Raw genomic sequence first — 21,330 nt, forward strand, 5'->3', positions numbered from 1 at the left:
GGACACGCGTTAAAAATACACCTCGAGCGGGCATGTCGGAGAATAGCGCGGACACGCGCTACACACCGCGAGCGGGCATTTCAGAGAATAGCGCGGACACTCGTTAAAAACACACCTCGAGCGGGCATGTCGGAGAATAGCGCGGACACGCGCTTCACACTGCGAGCGGGCTACGGGCACCCAAAAGATTGTTTGGCTATCAACATCCCTCACATCACTCATTTTAAAAATTCTGAAAACAGATTTAACGAACAAGCTCCAGGTGGACCATTTAGCAGCATGTACCTGTATGCTACTCAGCATCAATGGGTCACCTCTTTCTGAAATCCCCTATAACTAACTGTAACTCCCCTGTAACTTTTCATTTTAAGTTTTCTGAAACATTAACCAAGATGGCCTATTGTTGTTATGAGTGTGTTGTCTCGTTTTTTCACTGTAAATCTTAAAGCTACACTGTGTAACTTTTTTAGTTGATTCTTAGCAAAAAACACTTAGTTCTTTCAAAAATATAAGTGCTCATTAATGTATATTTACTTCTTTCAAGTAATAAAGTATTCTCTTAAGTTTATAATCTGCCATTGAAAGTACATACGGGTGAAGGGGTTCGAATGCCGGTCGCCATGTTGCCCCTCCATCTTAAAACTACATTAGCCAAAGAGGGACATACCTGTAAATTCAAGCTTCGCCTTTTGCGTTTTTCACTCAGTGACACCGTGACGAATGCGAGGGGGAGATTACTCGCGAGCTCGCGAGTGCCGGCAGATTTGAAAGATAGTGTGGTGTGTGTGTGTGTGCGTGCCTGCGTACTCACACTTGAAAGAGAGAATTAAAACGTCAACGCGACAGGCAAATCAGCAAGACCATAGACAATATTGGAGTAACTTTTCCCAGATGGAAAGAGCTCATGAGGAGAAAAGATTTTAAAACGGACGCCGAGGTTGCCTGCTTTCTTCTCGACAGGTAATTCAGCCTGTTGTAATTCATTTGTGTAAATTCGAAGTTTTATAGTTGCTTGTCTAACCATAGCATGGTTGTTTATAACGCCAGAACGACCTCTACTATAACTTCATCCTCGCGTCAATGGTGAAAAAGTATTGTTTACCTTGTAACATAAATCTGTGCTGCATAAAAAATAATTTTTTTACAGTCTATGGCTGCGACGGATCATAGGTGATGAATAGTTTTAACCCTCTGGGGACCAAGCTGTTTTTGGGGTCCTTGAGATGTTCTGACATGCCTTGATATTTGTGCTTTTTTCAGTTATTTATAAACATGTTAATGGCAAAGGTGTAAATTCACTCTATATAGCACAAACAGGGCTACCATAATATGCGAGCAACGTGCATGTAGATGTTTGTATTTTTAAGAGAATAATGTTTATGCGTGGTTATTGGAAAAAAATAAAATGAAAGTTGCTGATTTAAGAACACAAAACACATAATAAATATGTGTCCACAAGACTTTTGACTAATTGATGTTGTCCCTTTGAGTTCTAGCTTCAAAATTATGTGAAAATCATCCTGCCTGATTGTTCACATGAAACACTACATTGATTTAAACATTGTAAAACAGTTTTTTTGTCAGAAGAGGTTTATGCGTGGGAGTGGTAATGGGTCATCAATATTAATGAGATTCAGACCAGGGGTGTGACATAGACGCTCCCCCAAGTGTTAATGGGCCATCAGTGAGGCAGCCTGAACAAAGAATGAGGAGATTCAAATGTTTTGTTTTTCAATCTGTTTTATTGTAATTTTGTAAAAACAAAAGTAAAGGCAGGTATCTCACAGTAAATGCTTATGCCCCGTGGATGCGGGCTCTAAGCAAATCAAATGTGACCATATATTACATATATGTGACCTTTTATATTAACATTACCAATCAACAATTGTTATATTGTGCATGCATAACAACACATTTGTTGCAAAGCCACACAGGCACATATAGGCTACATTTGTATCATCACTAAGTATATAAACAAAATGTAACTAACATCTGTAAAATAGTAGGTAAATATGTACTTACTCTTTTTGATTTTTGTTGCTGCGTGTCCTCGTTGCAGTGGAAGGCGAGAGTGAAGTTACAAAACATATGTAACATCAACCAATCTCCAAAAATAAATAATAAAGTCATACAGGCTCATATTATTAACACTAAGTATAAACAAAATTGAACTAACACCTGTAAAATAGTGGGTAAATATGTACTTACTCTTTCTGATTTCTGACTGTGTTGCTAAGCGCACTCCGAGTTGCAGGCGGAGGTAGTGATGAAGCTACATTCCTTTTAAAAAAGTTGAAGAATATTATTACATAAATATAACTATAGTAGCATTAGTCTATAATGAATTACTGATGTAAATAATTTTAGACGCGTGCAATAAGCCTATATGCGTGTCAATGGGCCATTACCGGAGAGGCACACCGCAAACATTAGCCTAACACATTTGTGCACTTCATTAACTGGGTATATTTACACATTTCAGCACATTTACACACATTTACAACTGATATTTGCGAGCATGCATCGTTAATGATAATGAGGCAGCATTTATATAGTCAAAATATAATCTAAACACCTACTAGGCCTACTTTCTAAAATAATTTCTAAATTCTATCTTTCATACATAATGATCTAAACATATCATTTAGGCTACACATACAAATACAAATTTCCTAACCAAGGGGTGTAGCATATGTACACAAAAAAACAAAACAAAACATTTTTAACGTTGAAATGGTACGAGATATTAAATTCATGGTATAGATATGCACTTTCATTAGATCGTGTTGAATATAGGTAGATATAAAATGTCAGTACTCTGGATGGCAAGTCCACCCAGTATAATATGTAAGCTCATGTTTTGAATAGCTTGTCAATTAATGCAAGTAAGAATAAATACTTACTCATCCGAAATTCTATCCACGGCTGGATCAAGTCGCTCTTCAAAATACAAACGGTCGTCATCAGAGTAGTCGCGCTCCTCTTCTGATGAAAATCTGGACTCTTCGTCGCTAGTATCCAGGACGAACTGAAGGGCTTCCGCACCGGTGTACCGTGTCATCTTCCCAACGCGCAGGGGACGAAATGATGAAACTTGAAGCGTTTAATGCATTTGCTTGGGGGCGTTTACCTGTTTTGCATAGATGGCTTAGCACATTATCTTGTGAATAGCGCGCTCCGTGAGTAGGCGTGAACGAATTAAAGTCAATGAGCTCGTAATGAGCTCGACTGGAATCGCTCTCTTTTTATACAGATTACAGAAGCTGATAATATTTGTTTTTTATATACATGACTTCATTTAACAGATGCGATCTCAAGCTTTATGCCCGTGGGTCTGTTTGCCTGTTTGACTGAATTTTCGCAGAGTTATAGATCATTTTCGAACGCGTTTCAAATGGGAGTTTACTGACAGAGAGAAGGCAGAAATCGCATCATGTTAAAGTTTCTTTATTTGTCAAAAAGCAAAACACTTTATTTTTATTGTGAGTATACAGAAAAAAATAGAAACTGAACAGGATCGATTGATGTATAACACGAAAATTAAAGATCAAAATTAACAGAGCATTTTGTGTTTATTTTTCATTGCTAAAAAAAAAAAACGAGCAAAACGCGCCGGCGCGTTTTTGGTCCCCAGAGGGTTAAAGGCGCAATTTTTAAGCTATATAAAAAAAAGGACAAGGTAAATTTTAGTTATTTTTAATTGCTTTTACTTTGTACACATTGTAACGTTAGCCTAATCTGATTATGCTGGGATAGCCGATTCCAAGGGTGACGTTTACCTCCTGACATCTGTCCTGTAGTTTTATTCATTTTAGACGTATTGTTTATTATTGTCATGGACGAAGTCGATAACTGGAAGCCATGTTAATCTTGGAATAATACAGCCACCGTAGGAGTTAAAACGCCCTCGGAATTGAGAGGAACAGAAACAAATATTCACTGGGTAGTCATATACAATTTCACCGCTAGATGGGGGTAAAAATCACACAGTGTAGCTTTAAAGTTAATATAATCTGACTGAGGAATCTTAGAAGTAAATATTTTAACTGTGGTCAAATGTAAATGAACTTGTGCCTATTTAACTTTATTCAAAACAATATTATTTAATTCTGCAATTTGCCTTTATTAGCGATTATCATCAATTTGATCCAGTGAGCATTGTTTTCGCATGTGATGCATGCACGTTTGTGTTTAAATCTGTTCATCAAATAACGTTAATGTATTAACCAGCATTTATGACCGATAAACAATGCATTTGTTACAGTATATTTTAATCTTTGATAACAGTAGGTAATAAAAATACAACGGCTCATGTTAGCTCTGGTCCAATGAAAAAATATTAACAGATAGAACTCAGGACATTTTTGTAAAATATACCTCATTGTCATGTTCTAGACTTGTTATATTCAGCTTTAAATAAAAAAAAAATACCTCCTTAATATTGTGGCAGTTTTTTTCTCCGTGGTATCGAAAATGGTATCGAATATCGATATTTTTTAAGGTATCGTATCGAAGTTAGAAATTCTAGTATCGTGACAACACTAGTGTATATGCATGTATTGCTTTGGAATCATCATTTGTCTCCACAACTGCATAATTACACCAGCAGTTGTCTGTAATATGATGGTGCAGATAAAAACAACTCAGACTTAATACATGAATCCATAAAGTACAGCAGATACCAATCTAACTGGCCATAAGAAATACTTAATATCATAATATGCAAGATTGTAAGCACTTACCATTGTCATGTGACTCGACTACATAATTTTGGAACTGTTGTGTAAAGTCATTCAAAAAATGAGCGCGCGCACAAGCAAGATGGGTGTTTTTTTACCTAATTTTGTGTGTATTTGACCATTAAAATGCCACGAAGCAGAACACATTGTCAGGCGGCACAAAAAGCCATTGAGTTCTCATGTGTTTTTAAATCATCAGGCACGTCCCTTCCTTATTGTTCATTTATCCACGCTTCTTAATCACTCTAAAGTTTCAATAACTTTAAGCAATCCGCTCAAAATGTTTACAAATACATTAAGCTCACATGTGTATAGACAAAAATTGCTAAATGTTGAATTTGTTGACATTACCAGTCTGATAAACTCATTTGACAAGTATAAGAAATAAATACACAAAAGATTGTGCATTTTCCCCTTACTTCTATGTTTTATTATGAATTATAAATAATTATTATAAATAATTTTATTATTTATTATGTTTTATATGAATTGGAACCGGAACCGGAAAATTCCCAACCCTACTTTTACCCCAGTACTTCTATTTAAGCTGTTTCATGACAACTCTCTCTGGGTCAGTGGCAGCGGCAACACAGATTTAAAATGTTGCGATATGATTTTGTGAAAGGTTTAATAGACAGACGAAATGGAAGAAGATTGTGTGGGTGTTTGAATGGAGATCACAGTATTTTAAAGATGAATCGTGCAGCTCTACTGTCTTATCTCTCTCAGCATATGAGTAGCGTGAGGGCTTTTCAGTGCTTTCAGTCTCACGTCTCTTCCACGTGTCCACTTGAAATGGTGATAACAAATCCTCTGTTGGAACAAAAGTGGCTAACTTCTGTCAACCTCACTACAACAACACTAAAGCAATTAAATTTGAATCAATATTGATTTTAGAATATAAAAAAAATCTATTTAAAAATTGTTAAATATTTATTTATTAAATATAAAATTGCAATAGTTTGGTGAGTCGATTTTTTTTCTCCCAGTCCTAACACACACAAGTTCCATAAAATGTTTACAAATACATTAATTACACACACACACACACACACACACACACACAATAACACACACACGTTGGGTTTTCATGTTTTATGGGGATTTTCCATAGAAATAATGATTTTTATACTGTACAAACTGTATATTGAATCCCCTAATCCTAACTGATGTGTTTATCAACTTGTTTCTAATGAATATTTGTATATATTTCATATTGACAGCATTATGTTATTTTTAAGTGTCATGTTTATCTCTGGATATAGGCTTTAATGTGTGTCATTGTTCTCTACAGGTTGATGGAGTGTGGTGTCACAGATGAAGGTTGTGCTGCTCTGGCTTCAGCTCTGAGATCAAACCCCTCACACCTGAGAGAACTGAGTCTGTCTGGGAATAAACTAGGAGACTCAGGAGTGAAGCTGTTCTCTGCTGTACTGGAGAATCCTTACTGTAAACTGGAGATACTGTGGTAAGATCATCTCTGCCATAAAGACTCGGAGTGAATAAGGATTAATATGTACAGTAGATAGGGTATACAATATATCTTTGGTGTAAGCCCCATCCGGTGGTTCAGCGACAGATTCCAGCTTGAGCCGTCAGATCCTGCCAGTGGTAGAAGGCAGCGGTGAGGAGTCTCCCTGAAGAGGAACATTTACATCTTCATATATTATTAAAACTAACAGTTAAATAAACTGGACGAACTACAAACCAGACAACAGATGCAGGATACAGTGAGGAGGTTTTTTTAAATTACAAATGTTTGCTGTAGCGGCGGTTTCTTCATTAGGGCGATCGGGTGACGCACCACCAAAATGTGAAAGGGACTTTTTCAATCACAATCTCATTCAACCACAGAGTTACGCTAGCAGTCACTCACTGTTGTTCTGCCTCTGGATATAGTCCAATCAGCGCCAAGTCACGTTCTATGGAGTCCCGCCTCTTTTTGGGCGATTTCACTATGGCCGAAAATCGCCCAGAGTGTTCCTATAGACTTACATTCAAAGATTTTTTTTTCAGAACTGCAGGCACTGCAATGCATTCTCTATGGGTTCCGGGAGGGCTCGCACTAATGTGCTTTCGTCATCATACGTAAACTTCACATGTGCAGCGATTGGTGGAAACAAATATACCTCTAATAATATTTAGCCATCAGATGAAGTGACATCCAATAATTTCCTCAGTGCATAACTTATATTTCACGGACATATTCTCCATCTGTAAATGTTAGAAAGTCAATATTTCCAGTTTGCTGTCATGAGTGGGCGAGCTTTCTGCAAGCTAAACTTCCGTGAACGAGCGCCGCCGCGTGCATGCGCGCTGAATAGACGGAACGCAATAGAATAGGAGTGCAATTATTCTGACTAAAATATACATTAGCACTAAATTATAAATATATTTAGCTAAAATATTTGTTGTTGAATATTTGTTGTTGTTGGTGAACATAAATGTGCTAGAGAATTTCAAACCTAGATGTGTATTTTTATGATATTAGCTTTGTTTATTTTATTTTTTTTATTTTAAGTTTAGTAAATTTAACTACTTCTTTAAAAAGCATTATTTTGTTTTTAGATTGTAATGTTGCAATGTTAGAATGTAATGTGATTTGACCCCTTTTTTGGATAGACTGCAGATAGACAGCAAGGTTACACTATGTTTGTTTTTATAACCTTCAATATGAACATTGTTTGTAGGACAATATTGATCAGGATATTAAATATTTTTTTTAAAAATTAAATAGTTTTTTTTTTTATTCAAATAGAAAAATAATAATTAAATACTCAGATTATGCCATACATCGCCATTTAGCCCAAAAAAATCAGATTTATTTGGCAATTGGCTATTTCCCAACCCTACCAGCTGAAGTTTTAGCTAAACTTTAGGCTAATGATAGCTACATTATTATCACTGTTAAATTGTTATTTAACAATTAGCCTACATTCAGTCCTGGATTAATAATTCAGTTTGTTGCGCCCCCCCCCCCAATTTTTTTAGCACCAGCCGCCACTGGTTTGTTGTAAATCAACTTGCCTTGTAATGCTTGTGCAAACAGACCCTTGTTAAAGCTTGAGTATTGCCTCAAAATGTGTGTGTGCAGCTGAAAAGAGGGAAGTGGTGTGTTTCACCTGAACCAGGGCTGTCACCATATGAGATTTATCACTACATGATTATCATGGCCAAAATAACACACAATAACAATACATCACCATATCTATGGAAATCTTGAAAATAATAATAATAATGCCATCAGTCAAATTCATCTTTACTTTGTTTATTTTGTGTTATTTTTGAAAAATAAGAATCACTCCATCACATACAAAAGGAACAATTACACTTAATGCAACCGGTTTGAAATAATGGCAACACTTTATTAGGGCTGTAATCAACCAAAGAAAATCTTGGTCGACTGAAGTCCTGAAATTTTTGACTAAAAATGACGTTAGGAAAAAATAACGTTAAATTAATTAGCTGCGCACTGTGCGCAGTACTTGTTAGCCTTGTTGTCCACCTAAATGAATTATAAATAAACATAAAAAACTAGTAGGCTATTTGCAGTATATTAAATCGTTTTTTACCTAATTTTGCACTGAAATGAGTCTGACACACGAGTCTGTCGGCTCTGACAGCGTTGCATCACGTGCATCTGTGCAATATCATAGCCTATGATTTCCGAAAATAGTACTATGTTGTCAACTAGTGATATCATCACAAGAACTTTTGAGGAATATGCAACATAATTTAGACAATTGTTTTTGTCATATGTATTATAATAACTGACAGACACTATCATTTCAGCTGCTCTGTGCAGCTCGCACAGAGCGAGGCTGAACATAGGAGCTCAGCTTCGCGGCTGAGACACGAATAGACTATTAACTTAAAGCTTTTACTCTTAAACACAAAAGGCACGTCCACTTTAATAAAAAAAGAATATTTATTAAACAAACCAGATCAAGTAATAATAATATCCAGCAAACCTTCTAGTAGCCTACTTTCTTCAATCTGTCTCTCTTCTCCAATGGATTGGGCTAATCCAAAAGAAGTGAAAACAAGGGGGGTGTTCTGAAGACAGACTGTTACCTGTGAAACAGGGGTGCTCTGAAAACACCCCCATTAGCAATTAGTGCTTTCCACCTGATGAAATGAATGCGACAAAACTGATGAAATGAACGCGGCAAAACTAATGAAATGAGCGCGGCATAACTAATAAAATGAACGTGGCAAAAAATCGACCAATCAGAATTTGCGTCGAGCCAGAACGTATCGACCAATAATCGACTAATCGACTGGGAGATTACAGCCCTACACTTTATCACAAGCATACAGTAACACAGCACTTATAAATCATTTTAAACTATTAGTTTATTGTTAATGAATAATATATAATAGTATATAAGCTGTAGTTAATATATTAAGAGACTATATACAAATAGCAAATTCTTGGTTCACTATCACTGTAATTAACCAAGTATTATTGTTTAATTAGCTCTTATGTAACGAGTTAGATAATGCTTTGTTAACAACGTATTAACCATAAATAGTTCTCACTCTAGATTAGGTCACGGAGAATCAGAAAATGTCATTAAGTGCTTTAATACAGCCTTTATTGGACATTAATTACATTAATATTAAGAGTTCCTTAAAATGTTTACAAAAACTCTCTCTCACACTCACACTCACACTCACACTCACACACACACACTAGGGCTGGGATGATGCACCTATCTCCTGATTGAATATTATCATGATACTTGGGTGCTGATACAATATGTATTGTGATTTTTAAGAATTGCGATTTGCGATTATTTCTATCAAAGGCTGATTTACTCTATTTTGATCGCTATCGTAGACATCAGTGTTTATATTTGAACTTTAAACTTTTATCCCAGTACTTCTATGATAATTTGAACTATTGTATCACAGAAATAATGATACTATTATGAGGTTTTAAAGACCTTTTGTGAAGCTGTTTCATGATAACTCTCTCTGGGTCAGCAGCAGCGGTGACACAGATTTGAATGTTGCAATATGATTTTGTCAAAGGTTTAATAGACAGATGAAATGGATGAAGATCGTGTGGGTGTTTGAATGGAGATCACAGTATTTTAAAGATGAATTGTGCAGCTCTACTGTCTTATCTCCCTCAGCATATGAGTAGCGCGAGGGCTTTTCAGTGCTTTCAGTCTCACGTCTCTTCCACGCGTCCACTTGAAATGGTGGAAACAAATCCTCTGTTGGAACAAAAGTGGCTAACTTCTGTCAACCTTGTCTATAAGCAAGGACAAAACTAAAGCAATTTAATTTGAATCAATATTGATTCTGGAATAATAAATAGTGAACCAAAAATTTAGTTTGGGGAGTCGATTTTTTCCTCCCAGTCCTAACACACACAAGTTCCTTAAAATGTTTACAAATACATTACACACACACACACACACACACACACACACACACACACACACACACACACACACTCACTTAATCACACACACACACACACACACACACACACACACGTTGGGTTTCCATGTTTTATGGGGATTTTCCATAGAAATGATGATTTTATACTGTACAAACTGTATATTGAATACCCTAATTCTAACTGATGTAATTTAACAACTTGTTTCTAATGAATATTTGTATATATTTCATATTGACAGCATTATGTTATTTATTTTTTAAGTGTCATGTTTATCTCTGGATATAGGCTTAATGTGTGTCATTGTTCTCTACAGGTTGAGGGATTGTGGTGTCACAGATGAAGGTTGTGCTGCTCTGGCTTCAGCTCTGAGATCAAACCCCTCACACCTGAGAGAACTGAGTCTGTCTGAGAATAAACTAGGAGACTCAGGAGTGAAGCTGTTCTCTGCTGTACTGGAGAATCCTTACTGTAAACTGGAGATACTGTGGTAAGATCATCTCTGCCATAAAGACTCGGAGTGAATAAGGATTAATATGTACAGTAGATAGGGTATACAATATATCTTTGGTGTAAGCCCCATCCGGTGGTTCAGCGACAGATTCCAGCTTGAGCCGTCAGATCCTGCCGGCGGTAGAAGGCAGCGGTGAGGAGTCCCCCTGAAGAGGAACATTTACATCTTCATATATTATTAAAACTAACAGTTAAATAAATCGAACAAACTACAAACCAGACAACAGATGCAGGATACAGTGAAGAGGTTTTTTTAAATTACAAATGTTTGCTGTAAATCAACTTGCCTTGTAATGCTTGTGCAAACAGACCCTTGTAAAAGCTTGAGCATTGCCTCAAAATGTGTGTGTGCAGCTGAAAAGAGGGAAGTGGTGTGTGTTTCACCTGAACCAGGGCTGTCACCATATCAGATTTATCACTACATGATTATCATGGCCAAAATAACACACAATAACAATATATCACCATATCTATGGAAATGTTGAAAAAATAATAATAATGCTATCAGTCAAATTCATCTTTACTTTGTTTATTTTGTGTTATTTTTGAAAAAGAAGAATCACTCCTTCACATACAAAAGGAACAATTACACTTAATGCGACCGGTTTGAAATAATGGCAACACTTTATCACAAGTATACAGTAACACAGCACTTATAAATCATTTTCAAACTATTAGTTTATAGTTAATGAATAGTATATAATAGTATATAAGCTGTAGTTAATATATTAAGAGACTATATACAAGTAGCAAATTCTTGGTTTACTGTCACTGTAATTAATCAAGTATTATTGTTTAATTAGCTCTTATGTAAAGAGTTAGATATTGATTTGTTAACAACATATTAACCATAAATAGTTCTCACTCTAGATTAGGTCACGGAGAATCAGAAAATGTCATTAAGCGCTTTAATACAGCCTTTATTGGACATTAATTACATTAATATTAAGAGTTCCTTAAAATGTTTATAAATACATTAAGCACACTCACACTCACACACAAACACACACTCTCTCTCTCTCTCTCTCTCTCTCTCACACACACACACACGCACACAAGGACTGGATACGATATGATATGATATGTATTGCAATTGCGATTCAATATTGCGATGTATTTCTTTTTTCTTTTTACACTAGACTATGGGTAAAGGTTAAATCATACACTTATACAGACTGTACATGATGTATAAGATGAGTCATATTTACAAATTCAATTAATCACATCTTTATGAGTTTTATTTCAAAAGCATCATACAGTGCTACATTCTCTTGATTAAATAATTAAATTACAAAAAAAATTTTTAACAGTCACTTGTCGCCACCTAGTGGCGGAATAATGTAATCGATAAATGCGTTATTTTAAGCGCCAAGTTTCTATCAAAGGCTGGTTTACTCTATTTTGATCGCTATCGTAGACATCAGTGTTTATATTTGAACTTTAAACTTTTAATTATCGTATCACAGAAATAATGATACTATTATGAGGTTTTAAAGACCTTTTGTGAGGCTGTTTCATGACAACTCTTCCTGGGTCAGCGGCAGCGCCAACACAGATTTAAAATGTTGCGATATGATTTTGTCAAAGGTTTAATAGACAGTTGAAAGATCGTGTGGGTGTTTGAATGGAGATCACAGTATTTTAAAGATGAATCGTGCAGCTCTACTGTCTTATCTCTCTCTCAGCATATGAGTAGTGCGAGGGCTTTTCAGTTCTTTCAGTCTCACGTCTCTTCCACGTGTCCACTTGAAAGGGATATTACGTCACTCAACACTCATATGGTGCTTCATGTCATCACGTAAAGATTGTATTTACGAGTTGAACGCACATGAACGCCTCCACAATAGTCGCTTTTCCTCCGTCGGGCCGAACGGTTCTTATAATTGTAATGAATCCTCAGCCGAACCGTGCTGGTAGAATCCGTGAAGTAAAGTCGCCAGGATTGGTCACTTGTCTGTTGCCTGGCTGCTAGGGCTGTCAACTTTAGTCGTTTAGTCGACTAATCGGTCGATGCCGTCTTGGTCGACTGACATTCTCATTGGTCGACCAGTCGCATCATTATTTTTTTTTTTTTCACCAATAAAGAAATTTTCATTGATTTACTCCTTGATATTTATTCCTTTATAAGCAGTTATATATTATTGTATTCTAAATATAATTAGCCTATGTTTTATCCCCAACTTTAAATGCTTTAATTTAGGCTATTTTGTAACAGCGCCACAGTTTAGCGCATCACGTAGGACACTCGGGAACCGCACCTGTGGCTGGCTGGACTGCTGCTTCGCGCTCAGTAAGGAATATAGGTAGTTTTGCTGTATTCATTCAGTTAGAACCAGTGCTTAATTTGTAATGTGGGAGGTCCCAGAGCGCAAAGGAAGGGTGGATCCGGCGATTTAAAACGGGGGTTGGAGGTAACGGAACAAGTAAGGAATAATTGACGACAGGCCGTTGAATTATTAGAAAAATAATGCACACCTGAGGTGGTAATGCGGTCACGACGCGAAGCGGAGTTATTAAATTGTTTAAATTATTATTAAATTGAACAAGCGCAACATTCAGCATTCAATCACATATTTTAAAAGATGTAGGCTATTATTAATAATGTTATTTCAACATAATATCTCGTTATTTCGACATAATATGTGTGCGTGCAACAAGCAAGATGTGCATAAAACCGGTGACGAGTGCATTGATTTTTATTAATAAACTAGTGTTTTCTGACAGTGTCGGAAGTTGACGATCGCCATCTCCGTAGTGAACAAGCCTACAGAGAGAAATGCACATAATGGATCATAATCAGAGAGTATAGCCTATTTCTTTTTTCTTTTTGAATTATTTCGTTTAAAGACATTTCAAGCTTTGTGTATTTGATGTATTTCTCATGTCTGTGTGAGGCATACACTTAGTTTCGTTAAGTTAGGATGAGATGAGCTCCAGTTAACGTGCAATGTGACCGCGCGGGCGCCCGATTATATTGTCTGTTATACCGTATTTGCTTCTTATTTATTACAAAACAAAACGAAAATAAACCTATAGGCCTTCCTTCTATACAGCCTATTATTAGGATTGTTTTTTAGGCTATTTGGGGTTTTTGTGTGTTTGTTTTAAAACGCCTAGATTGGCTGGACAAAAGTTAACCCATAGCTTTGAAAGGAAAGAAGAATATAAGTTACAGCCTGTATAAACGAGAGTTTTTGTTAGTTTTTTTTTCATTATTTGGCAATTTTAGCAGTTATATTTTTTGTTGCGTGTGGTGTGTTCAGGTGCGCGATTGTAAAGCATTGTCTAAGCATTTCTTTGGTTGACTACAGCCCTACTGGCTGCCAGTTTCTCTGTAGCTGGTTAACCCTCTGAGGTCTGAGCTGTTTTCTGGGCCCTGGAGGTGTTCTGACATGCTCTGACATTTGTGGTTATTTCTGTTACTTGTGACATTTTCATGGCTAAAGTCTAATTACACTGTATTCAGCACAAACTCTGCTACAATAATATATCAGCAGCATGTATGTAAAAGTTTGTAGTTTTGAGATAATGACATTTATGCGTGGTTTGTGAAAATACAAAAATAAATTCTCACTGAAATAAGGTCATGAAACCCATACTGATTATTTCTTCACAAGACTTTTGAAAATTGTATCACGTAGCCTAGAATATTTGCTCTAAAACTATGTGAGAATCACCCTGACTGCTCATTCAGAGAAGACAATATATTGATTTAAAAATTTTACGACGTGTTTTGTGTTAGAAAGCAATATGCGAAGGGGCGGATCACCTCATTAATATGAAAGCTTTCCACACCTGAGAAAGACAAAGAACCTCCCTAATGGCCCTATTAGGAGCTTATCAGGGCCCATCATTCTGACCAACCTTGCACAAAGAATGAGGAGATTTAAAAAAGAATGGCTTTTAAAATTGTTTGGATTTATTTACAACACAACATAATCCAAAGATACACAACAAAAAAGCACTTATTGAAGAAAGAGACCTTTGTGCCATTCCTAAAAACATTGTACATACCTTTCATTTTCTAAGGTGTTTGATTTTCACTTTACCATGTTCATGTACAGAGACATGTACTGTGAATGTTGAAGTCAGCAGGACTCAGTGGCATCTGGGCCCTGAAAAAAAAAAAAAAGTGAACATACTGATATCAAGAGAAAGGCCTGCACGATTTTGGGAATACATTTTAGATTTTTCTTGTTAAAATTGCTTTTTAAAATTCACAGAATACACACACACACTCACACAAATGTTTCCAACAATATATAATGAACACCAGGTTTGTTGTGCCTTGTAGGTATAGGCTATGCGCAGTGCTGCATAAAATAATAACAATATAGCAGCCTATATATATTTTCAAAAAGATTTCAGTAACAACTAAGCTAGAGAAAAATATACTGATTATCATGTTACTTCAAATGTTTCCATTCTTTATGATGATATGAAATGAGATAATAGTAAAAACATGAAGCCGTTTGGAGCGTTTTGCTTTTCCAAAATATGATACATTCAAACGCGATCGCGATCAAAAATATGATACATTAAAACGCGATTGCGATCAAATATAAAACATTATGGTTAGGCCTACCATATACATAGCCTATCTACGTTTGAGCAGATATCCACAAACACAGTAACAGTAAACACGGGTCTAAATATTATAATATTCACCATATATCTAGCAACAGTTCAACTGCAATGTGAAATTTATCCAACAATAGCAAACTAATATGTAAGAATTACTTACCTTATCTTTCTTGTCTTCAAATATCGTTCTTCTTCTTCTGATGTAAATCCAATGCAAGCTCAGGCACGTCTTTCAAACTCGACGAAAAGTGAAGTGAAGTGTTTTGTTGTTGAGGTAATGAGGGCGATCGCGTTCCATGTGGAGATTTGCATGTGAATATCTTTTGCGCGAGTGGGCGTGGCCGAATTAAAAATAATTAGGAAGCGTTTGAGAAGCTGGAAATCTTGTTGGTTTTATACAAATTACTTAAACAGAGAATATTTGTTTTCGTTTTGAATCCGATCATTTAAAAGTACACACTTAAATGTTTATAAAGGTGTATGGCTCATAAATGTGTGACAAGTATTCGCTGAGTTTTGTTTCAGTTTATAGACGTGCTCAAGAAAAAAAAGTTCACCGCGACGGAGAGGCAGAACGCACACACTGTTTATTTTCTTTATTTTACAAAAGCACAATGTTTTGATTTGATTGGAAGTGGACACATACAAAAGTAGAAATACCACAGATTCTTTTTTTATATTTATTTTTTCTGTATGACCATAAATGACGGAGAAATTTAAGTTTATAGTGCTACAATGTGGAGAAAATCCAGCAAAACGCGCCGGCGCGTTTGTCGACCTCAGAGGGTTAAGCGCTCTTTGAGTGAAGTAAACAAAGCAATAATAAAATTAAAAGCAATAGCTGATCATTCTCCATAACGTGATCGCTGTTTACATCTCATATCATCAGTAGGGCTGCACGATACTGGGAAAATATGCTATATTGTTGAGTATCGTGATAACGATATTTCTTGCGATATAATATTTCCCTAGAGAAATGCTATTTTTATTAAGTTTTTTAAATAATTTATATATGTAATGATCATACTAAAATAAATATGTAAGCTAATAGATATTCTTCTGATCTTCAGAGGAATATCTCAGTTTTTAGGAGTTAACGTTACATATGCAACACTTTGATTAATGGTTGTCTGTGAGACTCTGTTATTGTCTTCATTTAGCTCCCTGAGGTTGCGTTCCAGACGACTGTGGAGATTAGTTTCCCCCCGACGTGGCCAAAATTTTTCAGCACGACTTAGTGACACCATCACTTATGTTCACATTTCGTGTTTTTTGCGCGTGCAAATTCGTTATTTCAAATGCAGGCGCGCTCAAAATGGAAGCACATTTTTCCAGGCCCGCCTATGCCACGACGAGATGGGAACGTCTAAACTTTTCAGAATTCCACAAGCTCGCGTAGGTCATGGTCATTAGACGTGATATGTGAACGGCCCTTTACACAGTACCTGCATTTATGACATGTCTTCTCTATTGAAGCCAAAATATTGCCATATTTCTGACGTACAGTTCTCTTTAAGCACAGGTTCTTCGCTATTGTCATTTTCCTTGCTTGTCTCTACTCCCGCCATTAGTTTTTATTTTCCACTCTCTGCTCTGAGCCACTAGGTTCCCCTTTGGGCATGATTTTGCCAATAACATAATAGCACCTACTGGGGAGGCGGGTATAAAGATAGTAAGGCCCCATTTGATTGGTCGAATTTGGATAAACAACCTATGCATGCATGCCTCACACAAATGCTTGGCACATAAAATAAATGCAATTTATCGCACCTCTCTGCGATACGGATATCGCATATACTATTATTATAACGATAATTTTCAATTAAGCTAATGTTTTTGTTTCATCTGACCATAGAACATTTGAAAAGTAACTGACACTACTGGAACTTCAAACGGGATGGGTTCTATGGTCAGATGAAACAAAAACATTAGCTTTTTTGGCAGCAAACACTTAAGATGGGTTTGGTGCACAAGGGGATAAAAAAGTACCCCATGTGTAAAATGAAATACTCTGCTGTATCTTTAATGCTGTGGGCCTAATTTTCTGCCAGAGGTCCTGGACATCTTGTTCAGATACATGGCATCACGGATTCGATCAAATACCAACAGATAAAAAATCTAAACCTGACAGCCTGTGCTAGAAATCTTATAACGGAGAACAGGATGGAGAGATTCTGTATGGAGGAATGGTCTCTGATCTCTTGTCAGGTGTTCTCCAAACTCATCAGGCATTATAGGAGAAAACTCAGAGCTGTTATCTTGGAAAAAAGAGGTTGCAAAAAGTATTTAATAAAAGGGGGCAAACAATTGTTCCCAACGTGTTTTGGAGAAAAACATTTATTTCGTAATGTGATTTTCCCCCCATTTTCAATTATTTTACTTCAATGAAAGGTTAGATTTTTAAAATAAAATATCAAAAAGATTAAAAATGCAGATTTATTTTTTTACAGCCTGATTTGATCATATTTACCAAGGGGGCAAACACTTTTTCACACCACTGTACATTTATAACTATACAAATAATTTAGTGCTGTCAACGCGTTAACGCATGCGATTAATTTTTGTCTGGTTTAACGTGTTCAAATATTTAACGCAATTAACGCAGCATCCGTCTTTTCTGCCATCCGTTGGCTTGCTTTACATTATATGATCACGCTCTTATTCATTTAAATGCTTTTAAACATTTCAAGCGCGGCAAGACAAAAGAGAATGCGCTGTCTGTGAATGTCCTTATGTGACACACACACACACACACACACAGACACACACACACACAATGCATAGACAGGGCGCCAGAATCCAGTTCTCTTTCGCGCTTGAACTAACAATAACAATCCCAAAATGTCAGTTTTGTCGATTATCCATAAGAGCAGTCTTAAATGATTTATATAAAGTCTAAAATGAACAAAAAGAGTTGTGAGAGAATGAGGCGCGTGTGAGATCCATAGACAGTATATAAACGGTGAGATCCGCGTGTCTGTCTGCTCTTAAAGGGACAGCAGCCAATAAAGCTTCCTGTCAGTAAAGTTAAAGAACAAAGGGAACAGAGAAAATGACTCACTGCTCTTGACTAAATAACTTTTGTAGCTTTAATAAGGATTAACTATTTAATTTATAGTTTATGCAGTGCAGACTGCATATAACTTTGATAACTTTATTAAATTTATGTATATTTCCTAACTGTTAAGACAGGAAGGGCATGAGTAAATATGACATTTATTATGGGTTTATGTTATCATTGTTTTAAGTTCACTTAACCCTCTGGAGTCTGGGCTGTTTTTGGGGCCCTTGAGATGTTCTGACATGCCCTGACATTTGTGCTTTTTTCAGTTGCTTATAAACATATTAATGGCAAATGTGTAAATTCACTCTATAAAGCACAAACAGGGCTACAATAATATGTGAGCCACGTGAATGTACATGTTTTCATTTTTGAGAGAATAATGTTTATGCATGGATATTGAAAAAACTAAAAACTAAAATTTCTGAAATAAGGCCTCAAAACACATAGTAAATATGTGTCAATAAGACTTTTGACTAATGGATGTCCTCGCCTATAATTTTTTCTTCAAAATTATGTGAAAATAGTCTTGCTTTATTGTTCACATAAAGCCATACATTGATTTAAATTGATGTAAAACAGGTTTTGCTTGGAAAGCCAATATGCGAGGGGGCGTGAACGAGTCAAGTCAAGTCAAGTTTATTTATATAGCGCTTTTCACAACACAGGTTGTATCAAAGCAGCTTCACAGTAATAAATTAGAACAATACATCAATGTTTGTTTCTAGTGGAACGTCTACGTTCGGTAATGCTGATCAATAGTATCGTTGATTGATTAATTAAATTAAATATCCCCAAATATCCCCAACTGAGCAAGCCAAAGGCAACAGTGGCAAGGAACCGAAAAACTCCATCAGGTGACCTAATGGAGAAAAAAAAACCTTGGGAGAACCCGGGCTCAGTCGGGGGCCAGTTCTCCTCTGGCGTTTATGAACTAGAGGTCGGATTTAACTGTAGGATTAAAAGTATTATATGAATGCCTGGCTGAAGAGATGCGTCTTTAATCTAGTTTTAAACTGGGAGAGCGAGTCTGAGCAACGAACAGTATCCGGAAGACTATTCCAGAGTTTTGGTGCTAAATGTGAAAATGCTTTCCCTCCTTTGGTGGACCTAGATATCCTAGGTATGACCAAAAGCCTCGAATTTAGTGACCTTAAAGAGCGCGATGGATTATAGGGCGATAGAAGATCCGTTAAATAGACTGGAGCTAAGCCGTTTAGGGCTTTATAAGTCAGTAGCAATACCTTGTAATTAATACGGGACTTTATAGGTAACCAATGTAGGGATGATAAAATCGGTGTTATATGATCATATTTTCTTGATCTAGTTAGAACTCTAGCGGCGGCATTTTGGACTAACTGTAGCTTGTTTATTGAGGATGCAGGACAACCGGCTAATAACGCATTACAGTAATCTAGTCTCGAGGTCATGAATGCATGAACTAACTTTTCTGCGTCAGAAACTGATAGCATATTACGTAGCTTAGCAATGTTTCTAAGGTGGAAAAAGGCTGTTCTTGTAACATATGAAATATGATTTTCAAAAGACAGGTTGCAGTCTAATATAACACCCAGGTCTTTTACTGTAGAGGATGAAGTAACAGGACATCCTACTATGTTAAAGTTGTATTGTGAGAGGTTTTGTGGGTGGTTTTTTGAACCGATAAGTAGTACCTCTGTCTTGTCTGGATTTAATAAAAGAAAATTATGCGTCATCCAATCTTTTATATCTTTAACACACTCTGTCAATTTGGATAATTTAGCGTTTTCATCTGGCCGTGATGAAATATAGATTTGAGTGTCATCAGCATAACAATGGAAACTAATTCCATGTTTCCTTATAATATTTCCAAGTGGTAGCATATATATTGAGAATAATAGAGGGCCTAACACAGATCCCTGCGGCACTCCATAGTTTACTGGAGTTATGATAGATTTTTCTCCATTTAAATAAACAAAATGGTAGCGGTCAGATAAATACGATCTAAACCAGCTTAATGCTTGTCCTTGAACACCAGTATAATTTTGTAGTCGATCTAAGAGTATTGTATGATCTATAGTATCGAACGCAGCACTAAGATCAAGTAAAACTAATATTGAGATACAGCCTTGGTCAGAAGCTAAAAGTAAATCATTTGTGATTTTAACGAGCGCAGTTTCAGTGCTATGATGCGGCCTGAATCCAGACTGAAACTTTTCATAGGTGTCATTTTCTTGTAAGAAAGAGCCCAGTTGAGCGGACACAACTTTTTCTAGTATTTTAGACATAAAAGGTAGATTTGAAATGGGTCTATAATTTACTAGATTATTCGGATCTAATTGTGGTTTCTTAATGAGAGGTTTTATAACTGCCAGTTTAAATGTTTTTGGAACATAACCTAAAGATAAAGACGAGTTAATAATATTGAGGAGAGGCTCTTCCACTACAGGTAACACTTCTTTCAATAGTTTAGTTGGTATGGGATCTAATAAACATGTTGTTGTTTTAGATGAAGTAAAAAGTTTATTTAACTCTTTTTGTTCTATAGTTGTGAAGCACTGTAATTGTTCTTGCGGCGTGATAATTGAGGCTGAATTATAAGGCGCGATTGAGGATTGAACGTTTACAATTGTGGTTCTGATGTTTTCTATTTTCTCAGTGAAGAACTTCATGAAATCATTACTACTAAACTGTAATGGAATACTTTGTTCAGGAGACATCTGTTTATTTGTTAGTCTCGCCACGGTGTTAAATAAGAACTTAGGATTGTTATGGTTGTTTTCTATTAGTTTGCGTAGATGCTCAGCCCTGGCCGCTTTTAGGGCCTTTTTATAACGTGACATACTGTCTTTCCATGCGATTCTAAAGACCTCTAAGTTGGTTTGTTTCCATTTACGCTCTAAATTACGGGTTTCTCTCTTTAGAACACGCGTAGTATTATTGTACCATGGTGCTTTACTTTTCTCTCTGACCTTTTTTAATCTAATGGGCGCAACAATATCCAATGATCCAGAGAGAATGGTGCTCATAGTGCTAGTTAA

The 21,330-nt window shown here is 36.2% G+C and overlaps 1 protein-coding gene across 4 annotated transcripts in view; it reads left to right on the forward strand.

Annotated features, from left to right (window-relative positions):
• Positions 1–21,330, forward strand: part of LOC308690614 (NACHT, LRR and PYD domains-containing protein 3-like) — a 195,272-nt gene that overhangs the window by 71,923 nt on the left and 102,019 nt on the right. For all 4 annotated transcript variants that reach the window (XM_081365192.1, XM_081365191.1, XM_081365194.1 and 1 more), the window contains 2 exons: positions 6,034–6,207; positions 10,469–10,642. In XM_081365192.1, the coding sequence (XP_081221318.1) occupies positions 6,034–6,207; positions 10,469–10,642 (348 nt within the window). The remainder of the gene's footprint in view (positions 1–6,033; positions 6,208–10,468; positions 10,643–21,330) is intronic.

The sequence above is a fragment of the Scardinius erythrophthalmus genome (assembly GCF_964197995.2).
Source record: "Scardinius erythrophthalmus genome assembly, chromosome: 5".
In the NCBI taxonomy this organism is placed as follows: domain Eukaryota; kingdom Metazoa; phylum Chordata; class Actinopteri; order Cypriniformes; family Leuciscidae; genus Scardinius; species Scardinius erythrophthalmus.